Raw genomic sequence first — 24,553 nt, 5'->3', positions numbered from 1 at the left:
GAACTAATACCCGCAACCTTTTTATTTTTTAAGTCAAGCTCTCACTAAGTTGTCCAGACTGGCCTCAAACTTGCAATTCTGCCTCAGCCTCCTGAATTGCTGTGATTAGAGGCATGTGCCACCATGCCTGGCATGTATGATTTTTTTTTTTTTTAAATGGTGAGCAGAGTTTTAACAGCTGAGAGGCAGAACATTCTGGATTTTCCTTAGGAGATCCTACTTTCTTTAACTCATAAGGAAAGTGATACTTTCTTTCTTTAATTTTTTTTTAAAGAGAGAAAGAGAGAGAGAGAGAGAGAGAGAGAATTTTTTAGTATTTATTTTTTAGTTCTCGGCGGACACAACATCTTTGTTGGTATGTGGTGCTGAGGATCGAACCCGGGCCGCACGCATGCCAGGCGAGCGCACTACCGCTTGAGCCACATCTCCAGCCCCCATGTATGATTTTTATAACCAGAAAAATTAAGGTAACTATGTAAGGAAGCAGAACAGCTCTCCCCACCTTTCCCCCACTCCCAGCAGTGCTGGGGATCAAACTTAGGATCTAAACATGTATTCTATACCACTGAGTTACCCCTGAACCCCACATATTCTAATTTTGAATCTGTCCCATAATAGTTAAGTGTCACCTTGACCAAGTTTCATAATTTCTTTGTGCTGTAGCTTCCTCATTAGTGAAAAAGGGATAATAAGTTTTGTGAGGGTTGAATGTTTCAGCATATGCACAGTGCTTAGCACGGTGCCCATACGTCCTGTCTGTTATTTCTCTCAGCAAGCAGTTGCCTCACTGACCCTGTGCTGCTGCTTTTCCCTGCCTAAACCTCTTTGCACTGTGCCACAATCAGCTTTCAGAAATGGGACAATGGATCACACCATTCCTTGCTAAAAGTCTTCTGTGGCTCCTGTGGTCTGATCACTGCTTACGTATCCAGCTCCTCTCCATTGTCCTTCTTCTCTCCCTCTGTTATAGGTGTATTAAATAATTGGAAGTTTTCTAGATGCTGTGATTTTGCATGCCTTGGTGTCTGTGCACATGCTAGTTCTTCTGCTTCAAGTGCCCATCTTCTATGGTTTTGCTATGAATCTTTAATGACCCTTCAAGACTGTGTTTAAACCTCCTGTGGAAACCTGGCCTTCTGTGTAGAGTTGAATGCCTTCTCAGCATTCACCATAGTGTGTGTGTGTGTGTGTGTGTGTGTGTGTGTGTGTGTGTGTATTATAACTGTTTGTCTCTGTGTCTGTCTGCTTGACAAGACAGTGAGCTCCATGATGGTAGGGCTGCAGCCTCTTCTTTCTCCTCTGATGAGGGGCTTTGTGCAGTGATTGGTGTTGAGCAGATGCTTCTTGCACATTGTTGAATTAGTAATCATGGGTCGAGTTTATTAACATTTTATACTTCTTCCTTCAATTTCTCCAGGCTGCAGGAATTAGTTGATAGAGTGCTGGAACGCTTTCAGGCTTCTGGACTAACAGTGAAAGAGTGGAATAGTGTGAAACTGCATGCTACAGTCATGAATACCCTGTTCAGGAAAGACCCCAACGGTAAGTCCTCACAGAGCTGGAGCACAGCCAGGCTTGGCAGTGCACTCTACTTCTTCCACCAGGAAGGCTGAGATAGGAGAATTGCAAGTTCAGGGCAACTTAGTGAGACCTTATCTCAAAATAAAAAATAAAAAGGGCTGGGAATGTAGCTCAGTGGTAAGTTATCTCTGAGTTCAATCCCCATTTCCACAAAAACAAACAAAAAGGAGCTGTAGCACAGTTGTGATCAGTAAGGCCTTATGGTATTAGAGTTTTAAATAGAATGGCCATTCTGGAATCTCTGATGTATCTTTACTTCTAGATCTATTAACTTGTTTTGATGAACCTAGTAGAAATGGGCAGTGACATATCTAGCTTACTTCCATATCTTTTATTTCAGTCACATATGGGGTTGCCAGATTCAATGAATAAAAAAATGTAGGTTCAAGCCTGGAGATGTAGCTTCGTGGTAGAGTACCTGTTTAGTATGTGTGAGGTCCTGGAATGGATCTCTAGCACTGCAAAATAAATAAATAAATAAATAAATAAATAAATAAATAAATGTATGTGTATATGTATATATGTACATGTGTGTATGTATGTAATGTATGTGTGTGTGTATATATGTGTGTGTGTATATTTGTGTGTGTGTGAGTTGAGACCAGTGGTTCTCACCTGGGTGTGATTTTACCTCCAGAAGATATTTGGATTGTCTGAAGATCTTTTTAGTTGTCACAGTTGGGCTGGGGGTAAGTTTTTAGTATAGTCAGAGTCGTATAACCGTCACCACAATCAGTTTTAGAACATTCCATCACCCTGTCAACAAGACAATACCATTTACAGTCACTCCTTATTTCATCCTGTCCCCAATGCTAATTCTAGGCACCACTGGTCCACTTTCTTTCTCGATGCATTTGCCTGTTCTAGATATTTCCTGTAAATAGAATCATGCAGTATGTGACTGTTTTCTTTCACTTAGCATAATGTTTTCAATGTTTATCCATGTTTTAGTATGTATTAGTACTTTATTCCTTTTAATTGCTGAATAATATTTTTTGTATGAATGTATCACATTTCATGTTCACCAGTTGATGAACATTTGTATTGTTTATTCTTTTTGTCTATTACAAATAATCTACTATGAATATTGTGTGCAGGTTTTTGTAGGGGCATCTGTTTTTACTGTCCTTGGGTATATATCTAGGAATGGAATTCCTGGGTCATATGATAACTGTATGCATAATATTTTAAGAAAGTGCCAGACTTTCCAAAGTGACTACACCATTTTACATTTCCATCAACAGTGTCTGACCATTTCAGTTTCTTCACATCTTTATCAGTACTTGCTATTATCTGTGTGTGTGTTTTCCAATTATAGCTATCCTTGTGGGGTATAACCTTATTTTGGTTTGGATTAGAATTTCCCTGATGGTTAATGCTACTTATAGATTTTGAACTTGTCATTAAATATTTCAATCTTCAGATATGACTTCTGTTTTTTAATTGATAGTTATTTGGTATTAATTTACTTGTTCTTTTAAAACTGTATATGTTCTCTTTTTCTTAACAGGGAACTTTTTTTTTTTCTTAAAACGGTGTTGGGGTTTGAATCCAGGGCCTCACATGTGCTAGGCAAGTGCTCTACCACTGAGCTACATTTCTGTCTCCCAGGAAATTTATTTTTAATTGTAAAATATGTTTGGGATTGGGGTTCTTGGTTAGGAGAATACTTCTCATTAGAGAAATAGTTACACAGTAACCTGTATGTCTAGAAAAAAATGCATTATATTTGTGGAGTTGTTAAAACTGTGGATAAATTTTTATCAGTTTTGACCTGGAATTATCTACATCTGAATAAGCAAAAGAACCCACTCAAAGGTGAAAATATGATAATTTTTGAAGATCTCTCAGTAGGTAGGAAAGATTTGATATTTCAGAAAATATTCTGAAAGTTAAATAATTCTTAAGAATGCTTTGAATTTTCTCTTGCCTGTACTCTTCTCTGTATTGAATTTTTATTTGAAAAGGACATGAAATGATGTGTTGCTTTTTCTGTTTGCCTTTCCTTTGATATTCCTCTTCTTTTTTAAGGACATCTTTTGGGATATCAGCCTACATTGACACAAGAATCTAGAGCATAGCTTTGTTTGGGCCAAGGTCATAGATTTTCTGTATTCTGTGTAGAATGTTTGTAAGGATACCTTTGATTGCAACTAAAGGACTCTTTTTCCTTCAAGGGGAGTGCTTAAATGAACCCAAAGCCTCATTGCCATCAGTTTTGACCAGAGTGTGAACTTTTGTGTATTTTTATACACTTAAAATTACATGCAGCTTATCTTGGATTTGTAGATGGCAAGGAACCTTTGGAGAGACAGTTTCATCTCAACCTCTGACTCTGTAAGGAAGAACTGAGGTCCATGGAGGAGAAATAATTTCCTTAAGAATGTAGCTAGTTACAAAGTTATTAAGTATGTATTGTGAGTATTTGGAGGATGTTGAATGAATAAATGTGTACTGAATGAGTTGGTGACAGAGCTGGCTCTAGAAACCATCACTTGATTTATAACCTGTTGTTTTGCCCATCATATTATGCCACTTTCCAAGTAGTACATGAACATTTGCTAGTTGCATCTGTGTACCTATAGAAATCAAGAGAATATATAACCCAAGCTTCTCCTCTAACATTATCTTTGGAATATTTACAGCTGAAGGCAGGTACAATCTCTACACAGCGGATGGCAAATATATCTTTAAAGAAAGAGAGTCATTTGATGGCCGGAACATTTTAAAGGTCAGTATGAAGCAGAATGAATTGGAAATCCTTCGGCATGGTGTCCTACATAAGAGAGGAAAACAAGTTGTTCTCCTTTTAACAGTAGAGTATATTTTTTTTCATGCTTTTCATGAGGATCATTGATTAAAAGGGCTATTAATTTTTTTAATGTTCTGAAAAAGTGGAAATCCTCTCGACTCTGTTAATGCCTTGGTACTTCTAAGTGCTTGAAATTGGTGACTTAAGAAAAAATGAGGGAGGAGCCAGCACAGTGGCACACATCTGTAATCCCAGCTACTTGGGAGGCTGAAGCAGGAGAATCTCGAGTTTGATATCAGACTGGTCAGCTTAGTGGGACCGTGTCTCAAAATAAAATAAAAAAGAGCTGGGGCTGCTGCTTAGTAGTAAAGTGCCCTGGGGTTCATTGCCCAGCACTTCAGGAAAAAGGAAAAAAGAATAGAAATAGAAAAAATGAGGGGCTGAGGGGCACAGCTCAGTGGTAGAGAGCTTGCCTAGCATTTCTGAGACCCGGGTTTCCATCTCCAGCACCGCAAAGTCGACAACAGAAAGGAATGATGGGGTATCCCGACTAATTAGGTCCATAGGAATAAGTGTTTTACTCTGTACTTAACCTCTGCAGGTTCAAGATTGCATTTATTTTAAGTGAAAAAGAACTGTTTGTCTTCTTCTAGTAGACTTTCCCCTTCACCCACAAAGTCACTTTCCTAAGTTGTTGTATAGTCTGTTTTTACTCAGGAGCAGTCCATGTCCTAAAAAGTAGGTGGTCCATTTCTGACTGTTGAAGCTATGCTTTTCTGAGTGTTGCATTAACCTGTGAAATTTAAATAGAAGGGGTTCTTCGGGATTGCATTTATCTTTCTCCCACAGACTACATTCTGTAATATCTATGATTTATGCCCTTTCTGTCAGGTTAACAGACCATTGTTCCCCTGGGCAATGAGAAACCGTTGATTCCAAGGGAGAGTTTTTTGATTGTTCATTTCAGTTGTTCTGTAATGGTTTAGGTGAAACATTTTCAAGGCCATGGGTGTTTTTCAGAGACAGGAGAGAGAATAAGCTTCAGCTTTAGAAATGCTTTTTCTTTTATTTTTTCTACCCCAGGCTTCATTCCCTTATCTCATCATTTGACGGTTTTCTTTGCAAATGACTCATGTGACCCCATTGCCTCTAATTTGTGACATCACTGCCCAGCAGCTGTGAGCTTCTTTTCAAAGAGCCTAGTGGGCTATCCACAGCAGGTACTCCAGCATCCACGCTGCAGAGCTGTGGCAGTTCCTTCTTTTCCTAGATATTTTCCTCTTTTTGTGCTGTTTTCCTAATTAGTTAACTTTTTCCCAGGCCATAGCTTCAGTGTGATATGAGTCTCTTCCTCTCTCTCCCTTCTTTGGGAAATTTCCAACAGTATCATTAATTACTTTGATTTTGTTGTTGTTAATTTGATTAAGAAAGAAAATAGACTGAATAGGAAAGAAATCTTTAGGAGTAGCTCAAAGCCAGCTTGATTCTCAGGGGATTAAAATTAAAGCCCAAACAATGTGTCAATGCAAGTGAGGTCTGCAGAGCTTTGATATCCATAAGAGCCTGTGAATGGCTGTATCTACAGTATGGATCCCTCACTCCATATTGAGTTTCTCTCATTCTGGCAAATCAGTTATCCATTTAAAGATGCTTTTTCTTGAAATCTCCCAGACTACCCCCAGTGATGACATGAATGTAGCTCCCTCTAGTGTTAGCAAGCACTGTTACACCAGTTATACCAGAAGTACCTTACTAATTTATGCCTAATCATTTTTTAGAGCTGGACCCAGTGAGATACTAGGAGACCATTTAGTCTAATTTCCCATTTTAATCTCTCATATGAGATATGCTAGGGTTAAAGTGATTTGCCTAAGGTCATACTAGTAACAGTGACTGGAATCAGTAAAAAGATGGAAAACCCACAAATAGAGCATGGTTTTTGCTGTCTCCTGTAAGAATGCTTAGTGTTCAGGTAGATACTATTGATATTTGAAACTGGGCATATCTGTCTAAATTGGGATAATGTGTGATTAAAACTTGTTTCTTAAATGTTGTGTGTCAGGTAGTTTAAAACTATGACTAATTCATTAGCCTTTGGGGGCTGGTAGTATAGCTCAGTGGTAGAGCAGGTATGTTGCATTGCAAGGCCTTGGGTTCAATACCCAGCCCTGCACTCCCCTCCAAAAAAAAGGGCAGACTTTTACATTGAATGTAATACCAGCACTAACATGATTGTCTACCATCTTCTAGACCCTGTGCCTTGAAGATGAAATAGTCATTATTACATAATCCCTACCTTCTAGGAGTTTCCTGTCTTTGAGGAATATAGATGATTAACAGGCAGATACATATATAATGATGGTGTCAAGTAGTATAAGAGAAGTACCTTGAACACAGGTAGTTAGGACAAAGTGTTTTTTAGTATAAATTCTAATATTTTACTCCTTAATCATTAGCTCCAGAAAAGACAATCTTACACCTAAAAGGGAATCAGATTTTCTTTGAGAATAATGATAAATTTTGGGCTGCATAGTTTATCTCCTACCAAATACACAAGGTAATAACTATATATTTGTAAAGTAGCTATAGTATACTGTCTTTTGGAATTACCACAAATGGACATGTTTTTCTCAATGAGAACATGAAAACCCATGACCCCTGAAGCCCTTGAAATAAAAAAAAAATAAGAATTTAGAAAACCAGTGAATTATGTGTGTATGTATATATATAAAATTTATATATGTACATATATATGTGTGTGTATATATATATGTTTTTTTTATCAGATTAAATTATTATGTTAAGAAAGAAAAAATCAATTTTCACTAATAAGATAGGAACTGACTTGGAATAAACAGAAAGGTTAACTGCATTGGTTGTTAAGGAACCAAGTATATGTGTGCAGCATATTAATAGCTACATAGGCCAAAGATCAGGGATGCTGATGCTAGGAGGTAGCCTTGGGGAAAAAAAGTCAACTTCATCAACTATTCAAAGAGAAACAAAACAAGAAAGAAAGTCATTGCTCATTGCTGTAAGAATTTAATGAGTAACAGCCAATTGCTATTCTACTCCATGAAGAAAATTGGTCCTTTTGGCTCAATATAATATTGTATTCTGGGTACCTTAATAAGAAAAAAAAAAATCTAATGGCTTTAGGACGTGGAAGCCACATTTTTCTTTTGTACAGCTTTTTAAAGTTGTTGCAGCTGTAATAGACTAGCATCTGGTTATTCCCAGTTAAAATAAGATTTTTTTTCCCCTAAGACAGGCTTTGAATGAAGAATTAAAAATGAAAGGGTGATTCTCCTGTGTTACTGAAAGCAGAAAAGGAAAAAAACATATTCAATTATTATTATTTTTTTTAATGGCGGACTGACAGTTCTAAAAGAAGATGTATTAGTGAAGACTAGCTAGGCCACATTAATAGGATGATGTCCCCTCAGAGACATTCTGTTTCTAGGAGATAGCAACAAAGATACTGTTTGGATGGCCGCAGTCAGTGATCACCGTGAAATTGGAGCACTCATGTTGACCTAGAGACATACTGCAGGGGAATAACAGCTCCCTCCCTAGCTGGAAGTAGGAGGGTCATTAATTGCCAGCTTCAGGAGAGAGAAGTAATGGCAGTCTGCTTGGGGGTTATGAAATGGCTTAAAAGCACTAGAGTCAGTTTTCTAAGATTTTGCTCTCAGCCAGTTGAACAGGGATATAATATTAACTGCTCACAAGCAAAGCATCTGACTGCAGTGAAGAGGTGGCATTTGAGCCCTATAATGTACTCTTTAGAGAAGGTGATATGGCACAAATAAAGGCTCGGTCAGGTATTTGAAAAGGAATGGCAAGTACTGCAGGTCCAAAATCAAAGGACACAGTAAAAGTACCATTTCCTTAGGCACTTCAAAAAATTTGGAAAATATAAGCCAAGTACTAGGGAGAAGAATTTGTGCCTTTTCTACTTCAAAAATAAGTCTCTGATTTGGAAAGAGAATATTAAACTAACTATGTTAATTTTTGATCCTTTTGCCTGCAATTGTTTTAACTCTTTCACCACATGGAGACTTTTCTTGAAAGGTGTGAATGCAAGTCACTCAGGTATTTAATTTATTTTTGTTTTGGTCCCATCTCTGTTCCTTAGAGTCCTTAAGAGAACACTGAGAATGAATAATTTTTCTTTTTTATTAACATATATTAATTGTACAGATTCACGTGTTTCACTGTGACATTTCCATACAAGCATTTAATGTACATTCCTCATGTTCATTATATCTACCCTTCCTTCTGCCCTCTCTCACTGTCCCCTCTTTTGTGCTTTCCCACAGCCCCACTTCCTGCTTCTAAAAGTCCCTCTTCTACTTCCAGGTCATCTTTATTTTATTTTTTATTTTCCACATATGAAAGAAAACATGGGTAATTGTTTTTTTGTCTGACTTGTTTCACTTCACATGATTCCTCTAGTCCCATCCATCTTTCTTGCATATAACAGGATTTCATTATTCTTTATGACTGAGTGATACTCCAGTGTGTGTGTGTGTGTGTGTGTGTGTGTGTGTGTGTGTGTGTGTGTATTTCATATTTTCTTTATCCATTTACCTGTTGATAGGCACCTTGGCTGATTCTATATCTTGGCTGTTGTGTATACTGCAATAAACCTGGAAATGCAGATATATCTTTTGTATGCTGACTTCATTTCCTTCACATATATACCCAGGAGAGATATATAGCTGGATCATATGGTAGTTCTATTTTTAATTTTTTGAGAAACTTCCATCCTTTTTTTCCACATGACTGTACTAATTTACATTCCCACCAACAGTGTATATGGGTTCCTTTTTCTTTTTTTATTATTTTATTTTATTTTGTACCAGGGGTGCTTAACCACTGAGCCATATCCCCAGACTTTTTTATATTTTATTTAGAGATAGGGTCTCACCAAGTTGCTTAGGGCCTCACTAAGTTGCTGAGGCTGGCTTTGAACTCACGGTCCTCCCGTCTCAGCCTCCTCAGGGGCTGGGATTATAGGTGTACATCACTGCACCCAGCATGGGTTCCTTTTTCTCCACATCTTCACCAGCATTTTTTTTTTTTCCTTCTCTTCTGGCACTAGGGATTGAACCCAGGGCCATTATACAGTTGAGCCCCATCCCCAGCGCCACTCCCCCTTTTTAATTTTTTTTCTTTTCTTTTTTTTGAGAATGGGTCTTGCTAAGTTGCCTAGACTGCCCTTGATATCCTCTCGTCTCAGCCTCTGGAGTAGCTGGGTTTGTAGGCATGCCTGGCCAGAATCTTTTAGTTTTCCTTTGTTGATAATAGCCATTCTAACTGGAGTGAGATGGAATCTCATTGTAGTTTTTATTTGTATTACCCTGATGACCAAAGATATTGATCATTTTCTTATATATTTATTTGCCATTTGCATGTCTTCTTTTGAGAAGTGTCTGTTGGGGTCATTTGCCCATTTTTTGATGAGACTGTTGGGTTTTTTAAATTAAAGTATATTAAAAATATATTCTGGATATTGTTTACTTTGTTGTGCAGAAACCTTTTAATTTGATGTAATCCCATTTGTCAGTTCTTGCTTTTTTCCCCTGAGCTGTTGGAATCTATCCAGGAAATCATTGCCTGTGCCAATAAGTTGAAGTGGTTCTCCTGTTGTTTTCTTCTAGTAGTTTTAATGTTTCGGGCCTTAGAGATCTTTGGTCCTTCTGATTTGATTTTTGTATAGGGTGAGAAATAGGAATCTAGTTTTAATCTTTTACATGTTGATATCTGTTTTTCCCAGAAGTGTTTGTTGCAGAGGCTGTCCTTTCTTCAGTGTGTTTTTGGTACTTTTTGGGGGGAATCAGTTGGCTAAAGGTGCATAGATTTATTTCTGGGTCCTCTATTTTTGCTGCATTGGTTTATGTGTGTTTTTACACCAGGATCATGTGGTTTTTGTTACTATGGCTCTGTAGTGTGTTTTGAAATCAGGTATTGTGTCCAGCATTGCTCTTTTTGCTTAGGATTGCTTTGGTTATTCTGGGTCTTTTGAGTATCCATATGAATTTTATGATTGTTTTTTCTAGTTCTGTGAAGAATGTCTTTGGTATTTTGGTGGGGATTGCATTGGATCTGTAAATCACTTTGGGTGTATGCCCATTTTAATAATATTAATCTCCAAATCCATGAACATGGAATGTCATTCTATCTTTAGTGCCTTCTGCAATTTCTTTTTTCAATATTTTGTAATTTTTATTGTAGAAGTCTTTCACATCCTTAATTAGGTATTCCTAGGTATTTTATTTTGTGTGTGTGACCATTGTGAATGGGATTACTTTTCTGATTTCTTTCTCAGCAGGTTCATTACTGGTGTATATAAAAGCTACTAATTGCATAGTGTGGTGGTGCAGACCTGTAATCCCAGCAATTCAGGAGGCTGAAGCTGGAGGATTACAAGTTCAAGGCCAGCCTGGATAACTTAGTGAGACCCTCTCTCAAAATAAAGATAAAGAGAGGGCTGGGGATGTAGCCTATGCCTAGCATGTGTGAAGTCCTGGGTTCAGTCCCCAGTACTACCAAAAAATTAAAAAAAAAAAAGCAGCAGCAGCTATAGATTTTTGAATGTTAATTGATGAGAGTAGACACCCTTGTCTTGTTCCTGATCTTACAGTAAACGCTTTTCATTTTTCTCTGTTAAGTTCATCATATGTAGCCTTTATTATGTTGAGGTATGATCCTTCTATACCTATATTATTCAGGGCTTTTATCATGAAGGGATGTTGAATTTTATCAAAGGCTTTTCCCATGTCTATTGAGAGGATCATGGGATTTTTATCCTTGATTTTATTTATGAATTATGTTACCTTTATTGATTTGTATATGTTGAACCATTTTTGTAACCCTGGAATGAAACCAAGTTGATCATGATGTATGATCTTTTTAATGTGCTATTGAAATGCAAGTATTTTTTAAATTTATATTTTAGTTGTAACTAGACACAATATCTTTATTTTATTTATTTTTATGTGGTGCTGAGGATCGAATCCAGGGCCTCACACGTGCTAGGCGAGCGCTCTACCACTGAGCCACAGCCTCAGCCCCGAAATGCAAGTATTTAATTCAGTTTTTTCCCCCTTAGTGTTTTTTTGCATGCATTTTGCACCATGGATACTGGTCAGTAGTTTTTAATTTTGGTTGTGTCCTTACCAGATTTTGGTAGCAGGATAATGATAGCTGCATTGAATGAGTTTGGAAGTGTTTTCTCCCTTTCTAATTTATGGAATAGTTTGAGGGGCATTTGTGTTAGTTCTTTAAAAGTCTGGTAAGATTCAGGAGTAAATCCATCCAGACTTGTGCTTTTCTTTGTTGGGAGACTTTTTTTTCCCTTCAGTACTAGAGTGGAAGCCATGGGTGCTCTACATTGAGCTACATCCCCATCCCTTTTCAGTTTTTATTTTGAGATAAGGTCTTGTTCAGTTGCCCAGGTGGACTTGGAACTTTTTCTTTTTCATCCTCCTAAGTACCTGGGATAACAGGTGTGTGCTTAGCTGTTAGAAGTCTCTTTCTTACTGCTTCAATCTTATTACTTATTATTCATCTATTTAGAGTTTTTATATCCTCTTGGTTTTGATAAGTCACATGTGCCCAGAAATTTGTCCACTTATCCTGGATTTTCCAATTTGTTGCCATATAGTTTTTCAAAATATTCCTTAATGATCCTTTGAATTTCAATGTTGTTTGTTGTAAAGTCTCCTTTTTCATCCCTAATCTTTTTTTGGAGGGGATGGGGGATGGGAATCTTCTGTCATTTTTTTCTGATTAATTTAGCCAAAGTTTTGTCAGTTTTGTTTATCTTTTCAATGAACCAGTTATTTTTTGCATTGATATTTTGTATTGTTCATGAAGAATAAATTTAAGGGCTGGGTTTGTGGTTCAGTGGTAGAGCATTTACCAATCATGTGCTAGGTTTGAGTCTCAGCACCAAATATAAATAAATGAATAAAAATAAAGGTCCATCAACAACTAAAAAAATATTTCAAAGAAAGAATTGATTTAAATGAGATCTTTGTTTTGTTCGATTTAGAGAATTTTTTTACAAGGGAGTTTGTTTTTTTAAAAAAACATACTATTTATTATTTTTTGTTGAAAAAATATATCCATAAAGCATGTATGCCCTGTTTAACAAATAATCATAAACAACACAAGTACTACCAAGGTCAGAAAGTAGAAAAATGCCCCCGCCATATTACTGTCTTTGCAATTTTTTAGTCAGTCTCTCAAAAGACTAACAAAGACATAATTAAGTTTTTAAGTGCTTAGTGTAGAGGGGCTTGTTTTGAGTGAATATTTGGTTTTGAAGTGTTGAAAAAAATTAATTTTTACTTTTTCTAGGGAAGAGAGAAAAGAGGTAAGATTTAGAACTATGTAGCCATTTAAAAAAGTATTTAATAGACTTTAGAGTAGTTTTAAGTTCACAGCAAAATTGAGCAAAACAGTGTCCTCCTATACTCCATCTGTGCACATGCACAGCATCCCCTGCTGCCCCACAGTGGTACATTTGTCATCGTTGGTGAACCTACATTGACACATCATTATCACCCCAAGTCCATAGTTTACATTTGGATTCACTCTTAGTATTATATACATTCTGTGGATTTGGACGAATGTATAAGTGGCGTGTGTCTACCACTGTTGTACCATGTAGAGCAGTTTCACTTCCCTAAAAATCCTCTGTTCTGCCTGTGTATCCTCCCTCTCCTTCAGCCCCTGTCAACCACTGACCTTTTTACTACCTCCGTAATTTAGCCTTTTCCAAAATATCAGATAGTTGGAATCCTACAGTATGTAACCTTTTCAGATTGACTTCTTTTACGTGATGTATGTGTTTATTATTTATACATTTATGTTTCCTGCATATTTTTTATAGCTTAATAGCTAATTTCTGTTAGTGCTGAATAGTATTTCATGGTCTGGATGAAACAGTTTATTTATTAACTTACCTATTTTTTTAACATTTATATTTTAGTTGTAGGTGGACATAATACCTTTATTTTTATGTGGTGCTGAGGATTGAACCCAGTGCCTCATGAGCACCCTTCCTCTGAGCTACAGCCCTTGCCCTGTTTACCTATTGAATGACATCTTGGTTGCTTCCAAAGTTTGGCAATTATGACTAAAGCCATATATATTTCTGTGCTGCTTTTGTACAGATATGTTTTTATTTCCTTTGGATAAATAAATACCAAGGAGTGCAATTTTTGAATCAAATGGTAAAAGTATGTTTAGTTTTTTTAAAAAGCTGCCAAATTGTCTTCCACAGTGGCTGTAGTACTGTTTTGCATTCCCATCAGCAATGATTGAGAGTTCCTGTGTCTCCACATCCTTGCCCGCATTTGATATAGTCATTGTTTTGGGTTTTGGCCATTTTGATAGGTTTATAGTGGATCTCATTATTTTTTAACTTGAATTCTCTAAAGATGATGTTGAACATCTTTTCATATACATATTTGCCATCTTGTATTTCAGCTTTAGTGAAGTATTTGTTCAGATCTTTTAGCTACTTTATAATCAGTTGTTTTCTTGAAACAGTTTTTTGTGTTTTGGGGATAACAGTCCTCTATTCCATGTGTCTTTTGTAAAGACACATTTCTGTAAGGAGATGTGGTGAAGGGGAAGGATGAAAAAGGAAGAGCAGGACCTGTCTCAGTCTGTAGCTTGACTTCTTATTCTCTTGATACTGTCTTTCACAGAGCATAAGTTTTTAATGATGTTCTGCTTATGAATTCTTTCTTTCATCATTTGTTATATCTAAAAAGTCATTGCCATATCTAGGGTTGTCTAAGTGTTCTTCTATGTAATCTTCTAGGAGTTTGATTGTTTTGCATTTAAATTTGGGTCTGTATCTATTTTGAGTTCATTTTTGAGAAGAGAGTGAGGTTGCTATTTGGATTTATATTTTTGCATGTGGATATCCAGTTGTTCCGGTACCATTTGTTGAAAAGACAATTTTGCTGGGCATGGTGGCACATTGCCAGCAATCCTAGCTATTGTTGGAGGCTGAGACAGGAGACTTGCAAGTTCAAGGCTTCCCTGGAGAACTTCTGAGATCCTGTCTCAAAAATAAAATAAAAAGGGCTGGGGACTGGGGTTGTGGCTCAGTGGTAGAGCACCTGCCTAGCATGCATGAGGTACTGGCTTCGGTCCCCAGCACCACATAAAATAAACAGATAAAGGTATTGTATCCATCTACCAAAAAAAAAAAAAAAAAAAAAATTAAAGGGCTGGGGTTATAGCTGAAAAATAGAATGATCCTGGGTTTAGTCCCAATAGTGTCCCCCCTCAAAAAAAGAAAGAAACAGAAGATTATTTTGATCTTTTTAGATCTGCAGAGAAATGAGGTTTGCTTCTTTGTCCAAGATCAGTTGACTACATGTCAACTGATGTGGGTCCTTTTGGAGCTCTCTATTCTGTTCCAAGCATTTATGTGTCTTTTGTGAATACCACACTATCTTGATTATTGTCCTTTTGTAGTTGGTCTCAAAGTTGGGTAGTATCAGTCCTCTGACTTTGTTCTCTTTCAGTATTGAATTGGCTGTTCTGATCTTTTGTCTTTCCATATAAACTTAGGAATCACTTTGTCAATATCCATAATATAGCTTTCTGAGTTGTTTTTTGTTTTTTTTTTTTTGGGTGGGGATGGAACTGGGGAGTAGATGGACCCAGGTATGTTCTACCACTGAGCTACATCCCCAGCCCTTTTTTATTTTGAGGCAACTTCTCACTGAGTTTCCCAGTCTGGCCTCAAATTTACAATCCTCCTGCCTCAGTTTTCTGAGTAGCTGTGATTAGAGGTATGCATGACTGCACATGACCTTTCTGGGATTTCGATTGAGATTGTTTTAAATCTGCAGATAAGGTTGGGAAGAATTAATACCTTGACAGTATCCAGTCTTCCTATCTATGAATATGAAATATCTATTTAGTTCTTCTTTGATATGTTTTGTTAGAGTTTTCTAAGGTAGATGGTGCACATATTTGGTTAGGTTTACACTTGAATACTTCACTGTTGAGATACTAATGTAAATGATACTATTGTTAATTGTAAACCCCACTTGTTCACTGAAAAGTGATTGAGGGCTGAAGTTGTGGCTCAGTGGCAGAGCACTTGCCTAGCATGTGTGAGGCACTGGGTTCGATTCTCAGCACCACATATAAATTAATAAATAAGTAAAGGTCCATCAACAATTAAAAATTTAAAAAAAGAAAGAAAAGTGATTGAATGTTGTGTATTGATCTTATAGCCCACAAGCTTGCTATAATTACTTGTTAGTTCAAGAGGGTCTAATTCTTTTGAATTTTCTACCCAGATAATCACGTTGTCTGCAAATAAAGACAGTTTTGTTACTTCCTTCTCAATCTGTATATCTTTTATTTCCTTTTCTTGTTTTACTGCTTACCTAGGATTTCAAGGCACTGGTGAGAGGAAACATTTTTGCTTTGTTCCTGATGTTAGCAAGGAAGCTACAAGTTTCTCACCATTAAGTATAATGTTAGCTGTAGGCTTTTTGTAGGTTTTTTGTTTGTTTGTTTGTTTTTTTGTTTTGCAGTACTGGGAGTTCAACCCAGAATCTTGCACATGCTAGGCAAGTGCTTTACCGTGTATTTCGTTGTAGTGTTTTTTTTTTTTTTTTTTTTTACTATTAAACTTGTCCACACACACAGGATCCAGCAGTGTGTCATTTGCTTTTTAGGGTTTCCTACTCTGGAAGTTTCTCCTTTCTGCTGTGGTAAGTTGTGATTCATTGTATCCTCCTGTGTGTGTTTTCAGTTTGGGGTATAGCAGTTTATCCTGTGACCTCATTTCTCTGAAGATCTAAAAAGAGTTATTGTTTTTTTAGTCTTTTCAGCTTTTTACTTGTTATTAGAATGGAATGGGGACTTCTGAACTTCTTTATGCTGGACCAGAATCCAAGAGTCTCATAACTTTTTAAAAAAAGGTATTAATGAGGGCTGGGGATGTAGCTGGGTAGAGCACTTAGCATGAGCAAGGCCATGGGTTTGATCCCTAGCCAGAAAAAAGATACTAATAATTGCAAAGGAATAGTAGCACTTATAAAGTATATTATTTTGGACTGAGGATGTAGCTGAGTGGTACACTGCTTACCTAGCATATGTGAGAGGCCTTCCCCAATATTACAAACAAAAGTATGTTATTTTACTTGAGGAAGAAAAAAATTTTTATTATCTAATTTCATATTCAGCCATGTTATATATTCTTCTTGAAAATAATTTTTAATCACTTGGTTTTTTAGATTTTTTTTTTTCCTTAAAACTCAAAAATTTCAGGAAGTTTTTCACTGAGTGTCTTATTAGTAAATTTCTGTTGCACTCTGGTAGCAGGATAAATAACAGCAAATTGAACTTAATATCTTTTGACTTTCCCTATAGCTATGATATCATTTTTACTACCTGATATGTCTGTGGCTTGAGATTTTAATCTTATATAAGTAAAGTCACTAAGCAAATGTCACCTCCTTTATAAGCTTTTTTGTTTTCAAAAGTAAATTGCCTTTATCGATTTCACACATATAATGATTAAATTTTGCTAGAAAACAGACAAAAGTCATGTTGAGCAATAAAGTAAATCATCTTATTGAGCAATAAAGTAAACCTACTTTGAAAATATATTGTACATATTGATTGATTAGTTCTAAAAATTATATTTTATGAAATTATGCTAATTATCTCTCCATTTCTCCTTGCCTTTGATGTTTTATTTTCTCTCTGTGAAGCTAAAACCCCATAACTATAGTTCTCTGACCTTCAGTCATGAAGATCAACCTGATTTCCTTGAACAAAACTGGGATGTTTTTCTCTAGCTAATCTTAAATTTTTATCAAGGAATCGAGAACTTTTAAAAAAGAAAAATGATAATAGCAGTTTTGAAAAAGAACCAAATAGAAATGCTAGAACTGTGGCAGGTGGCAGATGGGGTAGTGCATATCTATAATTCCAGTGACTTGGGAGGCTGAGCCAAGAGGATTGCAAATTCAGGGCCAACCTCTGCAATTTAGGGAGACCCTGTTTCAAAACAAAAGATAGAAAGGATTAGGAGCCTGGTGCAGTGGCACATGCCTATAATCCCAGGGGCTCAGGAGGCTGAGGCAGGAGGATCATAAACTTAAAGCCAGCCTCAGCAACTTAGCGAGGCCTTAGAGGCTCTAAGCAACTCAGCAAGACCCTGTCTCTAATAAAATACAGAAAGGGGCTGGGGATGTAACTTAGTGGTTAAGTGCCCCTAGGTTCAATACCCTGTATCAAAAAAAAAAAAAAAAAAGGATTAGGGATGTTGCTCAGTGGTAGAGCTCTCCTAGGTTCAATCCCTAGTACTGAGAAAGAAAAGGAAAGAGGAAGGGGAAGGGAAGGGAAGGATTGTATGAAATGTAGTGGGTGAGTTTAGCAGCATATTAGACATAACTGAAGATAGAAATAGTGAACTAGAAGTTACATCAAAAGAAATTATCTAGAATGCAGTGTGGACAGAGAGAACGGTAAAAATCACAAAAGAAAGAATAAGACACGTACAAGATAAGAGTCAGAAGATCCACTGTGTATCTAACTAGAGTCTCAGAAGGAGAGGAATGAGAGAATGAGGCATAGGTAGTGGAATATATCTACCTACAGATCAAAGAAGCCGGTTGGTACATTTTAAACAGGAGTTCTATTAAATGAGCTATATTGTATTGCTTTTCTACAATTTGGGACCATATTGTAGACAATATTTGCTACTTGAGCCCCAGCTGTTTTTAAACCAAATGGCCAAAATTTATTTGCAATATCCACATTATAAAGAACAAAAATCAGGAAGTTCAGCCAAGGAATGCGTTTCTTTTTTCTTCATTTTTAAAGGAATGCTTTTCTCAAATTGTCTATGAAAAAAGAAAGATTAAAATATTCAGGAATTTTTTATTTCACCCTTTTCATTAGTCTTCTGTAAGTCTGAAACTGTCAAAATAAAAATTTAAAAGGAAAGAAGGAGAGACAATAATGCGCTTAGGAGTTGAATAGGATACTTACCCATTTGGTAAGTGTCGATGTGTGTTTTAAAAGTCATCTTCCAAAAAGGATTTTTGAATTCTTGGTTATATCTTGTTGAATTGCTTATGATAGGTACAGCATTTTTAAGGGTTGATCTTACCACAAAAATTGAGCCCTTTGATTTCAAAGGGCATGAGAACTTAACCCATGTAAGAAACAATTGCCTGATAGAATGTTTCATATTAAAGCAAGTTTCTAAGAAGATAGCTGCATCTTTCATAGAGTGATTTTTGTTTTGATTACAAAATGAGGATCCATTTCTCTGTTCTCATTAAATACTATGCAACCATTTTCCTACCATCACCCCTTTTGAACTGTGTTTTGTTCAATTCCTTCAGCCTGCCTCTCACTTCTGTCACTGAAAAAAGTTGTTGAGAGCTCCTATTTTTTCTGTGCTTTGACCTCCTTTTATTTTTTTCCTCAGTAGTCACGCTGAGAGTATTAGACCTTTACTCCTTCAAATGCTTTTCTTCTGTTGGTTTCAGTGGCAGCTTGGCTCTCCTGATTTTCTTCGTGCTTCTTAATCTGCTTTTTAAAAATTTACTTCCTAATGTGTTACCCTTAAACATTTTATTTTTATATCTCCTTTTTCTTTCCTACACATATCTTTGCCTCCAAATCCTACTTATTTTTAAAGTCCAGTACACATACTTTCTCTTCCTTTATGTTAAGGGCCATTCCCGTCACTGGAGCTCTCTCCACCTTTTTTTTTTAAAAATACCTTTATTTATTTGTTTTTATGTGGTGCCGAGGATTGAACCCAGTGCCTCACAAGTGCTAGGCAAGTGCCCTATCCCTGAAGCACAACCCCAGCCCTTCTCCCTGCTCTTAAGTCAGCTTCCTCCCTGCTTTGATTGGGGACCTTTTATATGTCCTTCACTGCTTAGCCTTGTGTCTTGCATCTAGCAGCACTCACGGAATTTTTCTGGATTAACTGATTAAAACTCTTTTCTAAAGCTGGGCCCAGTGGTGTACACCTGTAATCCTAAGGAGGCTGAGTTACGAGGATCCCAAGTTTGAGACCAGAGTGGGCAACATGGCATGATTCTGTCTCAAAATAAAAATAAAAGTGGTTAGGGATATAGCTCAATAGTAGAGTACCCCTGGTTTTAGTCCCCAACACTATAAAATAAATATATAAATAAATGGATGGATGAATCAGTCAGTCAATCAATCAAACAAACTAAAGGTTGACCCAAAGGCCTCAGCGTCTGTCCACAGAGCCTCATTCTCCCTCATCAGGCCCTAATGCAGCAGTGAGAAACCCCTTTACCATCACCCCTCCTGTTCCAACCCAGGGCCCCAGAAATGATTTAGTTCAGTCCAGTTCTACAAGTATTTGTTGAACAGTTCCTGGGCACTGAGGTTTGGTGCTAAGTAATTGGGGAATAAGAATAACTATTAACATGAATTTCAGCCCCAGTTCTGGCTGCCTAGCAATCACCAAAGCTTAAAAAAAAATTCCCATGTACAGCCAGGCACAATGGCAGGTGCTGATAATCCCAGCAACTTGGGAAGACTGAGACAGGAGGATTGAAAGTTTGAGACCAGCCTGGGTGGGTAGTTTGGCAAGATCCTGATTTCAAATAAAAATTTAAAAAGGATTTGGGTAGAGCGCCCCTGGGTGCCATCCCTAGTACTGAAAAAAAAAAAAAAAAGAAAAAAAAAAACAAGCAAAAAACCCTAAAACACCTGTTTTCCATAGAAGTCAGATTTTGGAAGGGGAGAAGAAAAAGAATTTTCTGTTATGCATCATTAGCAGAAACATTATGTTTGTCAGAGGGGGTGTTTTTTGCCCAGCACTTCAGATCAGAAATTTTCAGAGCAGGATTACACAAATTAGCTTGAAGGCCAAATATGGTCTCCACCTATGTTTGGCCCTCAAACCATGAATGATTTTTACGTTTTTTAAAAATTTTTTATTTTTTTAGTTGTAGGTGGACACAATACCTTTATTTTATTTTTATGTGGATCTGAGGACCGAACCCAGTGCCTCACATGCCAGGGAAGTACTCTACCTTTGAGCCACAACCCCAGCTCCTGATCTTTACATTTTTCAGTGGTTGAAAAAACATCAAAGGAATATTTCATGACATGAAAAAATGGTATTATTTATTTGAATTTCATATAGTTTTTTTTGGAACACAAACATGCTCATCTGTTCATGCATCATTCAGCACAGTTGTGATGGGAACTATGTGTCCACCTGGCCCTTTGTGGAAGAAGTTTGCTTACCCCCGTCTTAGAAGTTAGAGTTTATTTTTTTGTTTTTAGTACTAGGGATTGAACCCAGAGGTGCTTAACCTCTGAGCCACATCCTCAGCCCTTTTTAATATTTTATTTAGAGACAGGGCCTCACTGAGTTGCTGAGACTAGATTTGAACTCACAATCCTCCTGCCTCAGCCTCTTGAGCTGCTGGGATTAGAGGCGTGTGCCACCTCACCAGTTTGATGCACATATTTGATAGACCCTCAGGATGTCCTAATGATGTCTTAAATATTTAGTTAACAACAATCAATATTATTAAATTTCTATTTACTTGATTCTTTCCTGGAAAATGTTTTGTTTTGTGCCATTTGTTTTCTTTTGTGGTGCTGGGGATTGAACCCAGGGTTGTCCTTTTTATTCTTTATTTTGAGAAAGAGTCTCCTTAAGTTGCCCAGGCTAGCCTCAAACTTGTGATCTTCCTGCCTCAACCTTTTAAGTGGGGATTACAGTCATGCTCCATGGCATCTGTCCTGTGTTTCTTTTCTTTTATATATATATATAGTTGTAGATGGACACAGTGCCATTATTTTATTTTTTATGTGGTGCTGAGGATCAAACCCAGTGCCTTCTACATGCGACGTGAGCACTCTACCACTGAGCTCCAACCCCAGCCCTGGCCTGTGTTTCTTTTTAAGAATGAGTTTACTCAATTCAAGAAGAGAGTCCTAAATTAAATATACCTGTAGCTCAGGTGCACAATCCTCTATTAACAAGTGAAGTTCATTTCTCAATTAAATTTTTTTGTAATTTTATTACTTCACATAGCAAGACTCAGCTGATATGGATAATAATGAGATTAAATTTACATTTAATTTCCTTTTATTTTAAAATACATCCGTGCCGGACACAATGGCAAGTACCCATAGTCCCAAACCTCTCAGGAGATTGAGGCAGGAGCATGACTTGAATCCCAGAGTTGGGAGCCATACTGGGCAACAACATAGCAATGACCCATCCCCCCAAAAAAAGAAGAAGTATTTTCAATAAAAATTGTACTTTTACCAAAAAATAACCGATAGTTGCATGCTTCTCTGTGACATGCACTAGATAAGTTGAAACATGAACAAGTTATTTTGGGAAGTACATTGAGATACGATATCTTGCCAAAACATGAGTGCTGTTACTACTAATAAAATACGTCTTTACCTCCATTCTTTTTTTTTTTTTTTTTTTTTTGGTATGGTACTGAGGGGAGATTAACCATTGAACCACATCCCCAGCCCTTTTTATTTTTTATTTATAGACAGTCTCTCTCAGTTGCTTAGGGCCTCACTAAGTTGCTGAGCCTGGCTTTGAACTTGCAATCCTCCTGCCTCAGCCTCTTGAGTTGCTCCCACTATGCCCAGCTCTGCCTCCATTCTTGATGATTAAAAAACAAAACTCATAAGAATAGGAGATTGAAGAAAATTATGAGGGCCTTTTTATATTTGTCCACTACTAGAGGCATACTTTATTTTAAAAAATATGAAAGATTTCTGGCAGGTGATTAGATGATTCTTTAGGGCTTTAGATTTATGTAAGGAAAAAGTGCAGTTTGAAATGCTCCAGTTTGGTTTCACAGCTTCTCATTTAGGTTATTTTAGGGGGTAGGTTGGAGAGAAAGATTCAAATCTAAGCAGTGTTTTACCAAGACTTTTCCTCTGAATTTATTTCATGAGTTACTTTGCTTGGAAAGTAAAGTCTTAAGGTACTAATGAGGGCACCCAAAGATATAGCTGTCAGTGAGGTGAAGCCATTTTTAAAATAAATCTGAAAAATGAGCAGTTGGCTGATTTTTGACAGAAGCCAACATTCATTCTGGAAAGATGTGCCTTCCCTGCTCTGCTGCTGTCTCTTCACACATGATGTTTCTCCTCTGCTCTCTTGTGAATTCATTTCCCTGGCTGTTCCTCTTTGCAGTGGCATTGGGAGTTTTCCACGAGTTGTCTTGGCTCAGAGGGGGTGATGATGACAGGTTCAGAAGGGTCTCACCAACACTGTAATAAGGAATAGGCCATGGTTTGGCAGAGGTGATGATAATACAACAAAATTAAGAGATTGACATTACTTTTCTTAAAATAATTTTTGGTTCATATAAAAATGAAATATAAATATTTGGTAATATTTATTGAATATCTACTAAGTATATTTATGCTAAATGATTGCTTGATACATTGCTGGGGAATAAATAATCATCTTTGGTTGCTCTGATCTCATTCCTTTGAATTCTTTGAGTAGGGTACCTGTCCTTATGGCAGGCAGTACTCTCTGTGTTTATTTCTAGGGATGCACTCATTATTTTAGGTATAATTTGAAGATGCAGTAAATTGGGTTATGGTTCACCTTAGGTCTGTTATAATTTTTTTTAATTGTAAAATATCCTTAATGTTTTCCATTTTAACCATTAAGTATGTTCACACTGCTGTACAACCATCACCACCCTCCATCTCCAGAAATTGTCGTCATCCCAAATTAAAACTCCATACCCATTCCCATCTAACAGTTCCCATCCCCTCTTATCCAAGCCCCTGGTAACCACAATTCTGCTTTGTCTCTATGAACATGTCTATTCTAGGTATCTCATCTAAGTGGAATTATACATTTGTCTTTGTGTATCTGGCTTATTTCATTCAGCATGGTGTTTTTCAGGGCTCATTCATATTGTAGTACGTATCAGAATTTCATTTCTTATTAAGGCTGAGTAATATTTCTTTCTGATTGGGCAGCTTTGTGCCAAGAGTATCTGTTATTCCAAGTTTTAGAGGACTTTGATGGAAAAAGATGTGATGTCTTCTTAAGAAATGATGCCTTTTCCCCATGTCCCAGCAGTAAGAAAGTTTTAGAATCATTACTCAAATGTAAGCATTATTATCACAAGTTAAAAGTGAGAAAACAGAATATAAGTCAGCCAGAACTCCAGTTCCAAGCTTACTACCTCAGTTATAGGTTAAAGCATTGATTACCAGTTTCTTAGATTGTAGTGGCCAACTCCTGTGGCGTGCATGGGCATGATAACCCTCTCTCTCTCTCCCAAAGCCTTTTGCTTATAAGACATCTAGCGACACCTTATGCAGAGGGAAAGGAGGCTCTCTGAACTGAATTATAGAAACCTAAGTGTGTGTCACAATCTATAAAGCTAGGGTGTTGTACTGAAGGCTTGTTTCCTATGGTTCTAACAGAAGGTGAAGTTTTTTGTGTGTCTTGTTGTCTAATGGAGTGACTTAGTTGAAAATAACTTAGTTGATTATATGTGGCAGTCTGTCTCCCATCTTGCAAGGAGCCATTCCAAGCCCAGCCATTCTTTGGACAGTTACTATATGTATTACACCCTTTTCATTGCTTGATGTTGCCTAGGGCTATCTGATTTGCTAACTTCTGAATGCTCTCATGTTCCAGAAGTTGGAGTGGGGATGGGCTGGGGCTGATGACTTTGTGTTCTCCTCTCTCACCTTTTTTTTTTCTGAATTTGTTGCCTTGCCACAATAGTCAGCACTCAGTGCTCAACCTCCCTCAAGCCCCAGACCAAAAAGTCGCCTCTGCTGTTGCTTCCTGTGCCCCCTCCAGAATTCACTTCTGCTGACTTGTACTTATAAGTACAAGAACTGTTTCTTGCAGAGATCAAGTACTTACCTTCTGTTGCATTTGTTTGGGGGACCCTGATGAGGAACATCTAAGGGAAGATGATCAGACAGGAAATAGAAAATGAAAGTGGTGACAAATTTTAATTAGCATTAGGGAGACTTATCTAAAGAAACATCCTGCAGCCCTCAGGCTTCATGCTCACAGGTGTAGGTGTTGAGGAATCTGCCAGCCAACAGCTGCTGGAGCAGTTTTGTCCTGGTAAAGCAGGACAGAATCCATGCCTGAGGCAGAGCTTTCTGGAGAAGGAATTTTGC

General features: G+C 37.2%; 1 protein-coding gene across 4 annotated transcripts in view; it reads left to right on the top strand.

Moving 5' to 3' along the window:
- ASCC1 (activating signal cointegrator 1 complex subunit 1) overlaps positions 1-24,553 on the top strand; it is a 93,903-nt gene that overhangs the window by 55,233 nt on the left and 14,117 nt on the right. For 3 of the 4 annotated variants that reach the window (XM_081268454.1, XM_081268457.1, XM_081268455.1), the window contains 2 exons: positions 1,418-1,542; positions 4,227-4,312. In XM_081268454.1, coding sequence (XP_081124580.1) covers positions 1,418-1,542; positions 4,227-4,312 — 211 coding nt within the window. Of the gene's footprint in view, positions 1-1,417; positions 1,543-4,226; positions 4,313-16,062; positions 16,099-16,209; positions 16,258-24,553 lie in introns of those variants that run through there. The other variant, XM_081268456.1, reaches the window with a different exon arrangement.

This window comes from Spermophilus citellus (genome assembly GCF_964194105.1).
Source record: "Spermophilus citellus genome assembly, chromosome: 15".
Classification (NCBI taxonomy): domain Eukaryota; kingdom Metazoa; phylum Chordata; class Mammalia; order Rodentia; family Sciuridae; genus Spermophilus; species Spermophilus citellus.
The sequence above is the reverse complement of the archived record's forward strand: the minus strand, read 5'-3'. Positions and strand labels throughout refer to the sequence as shown.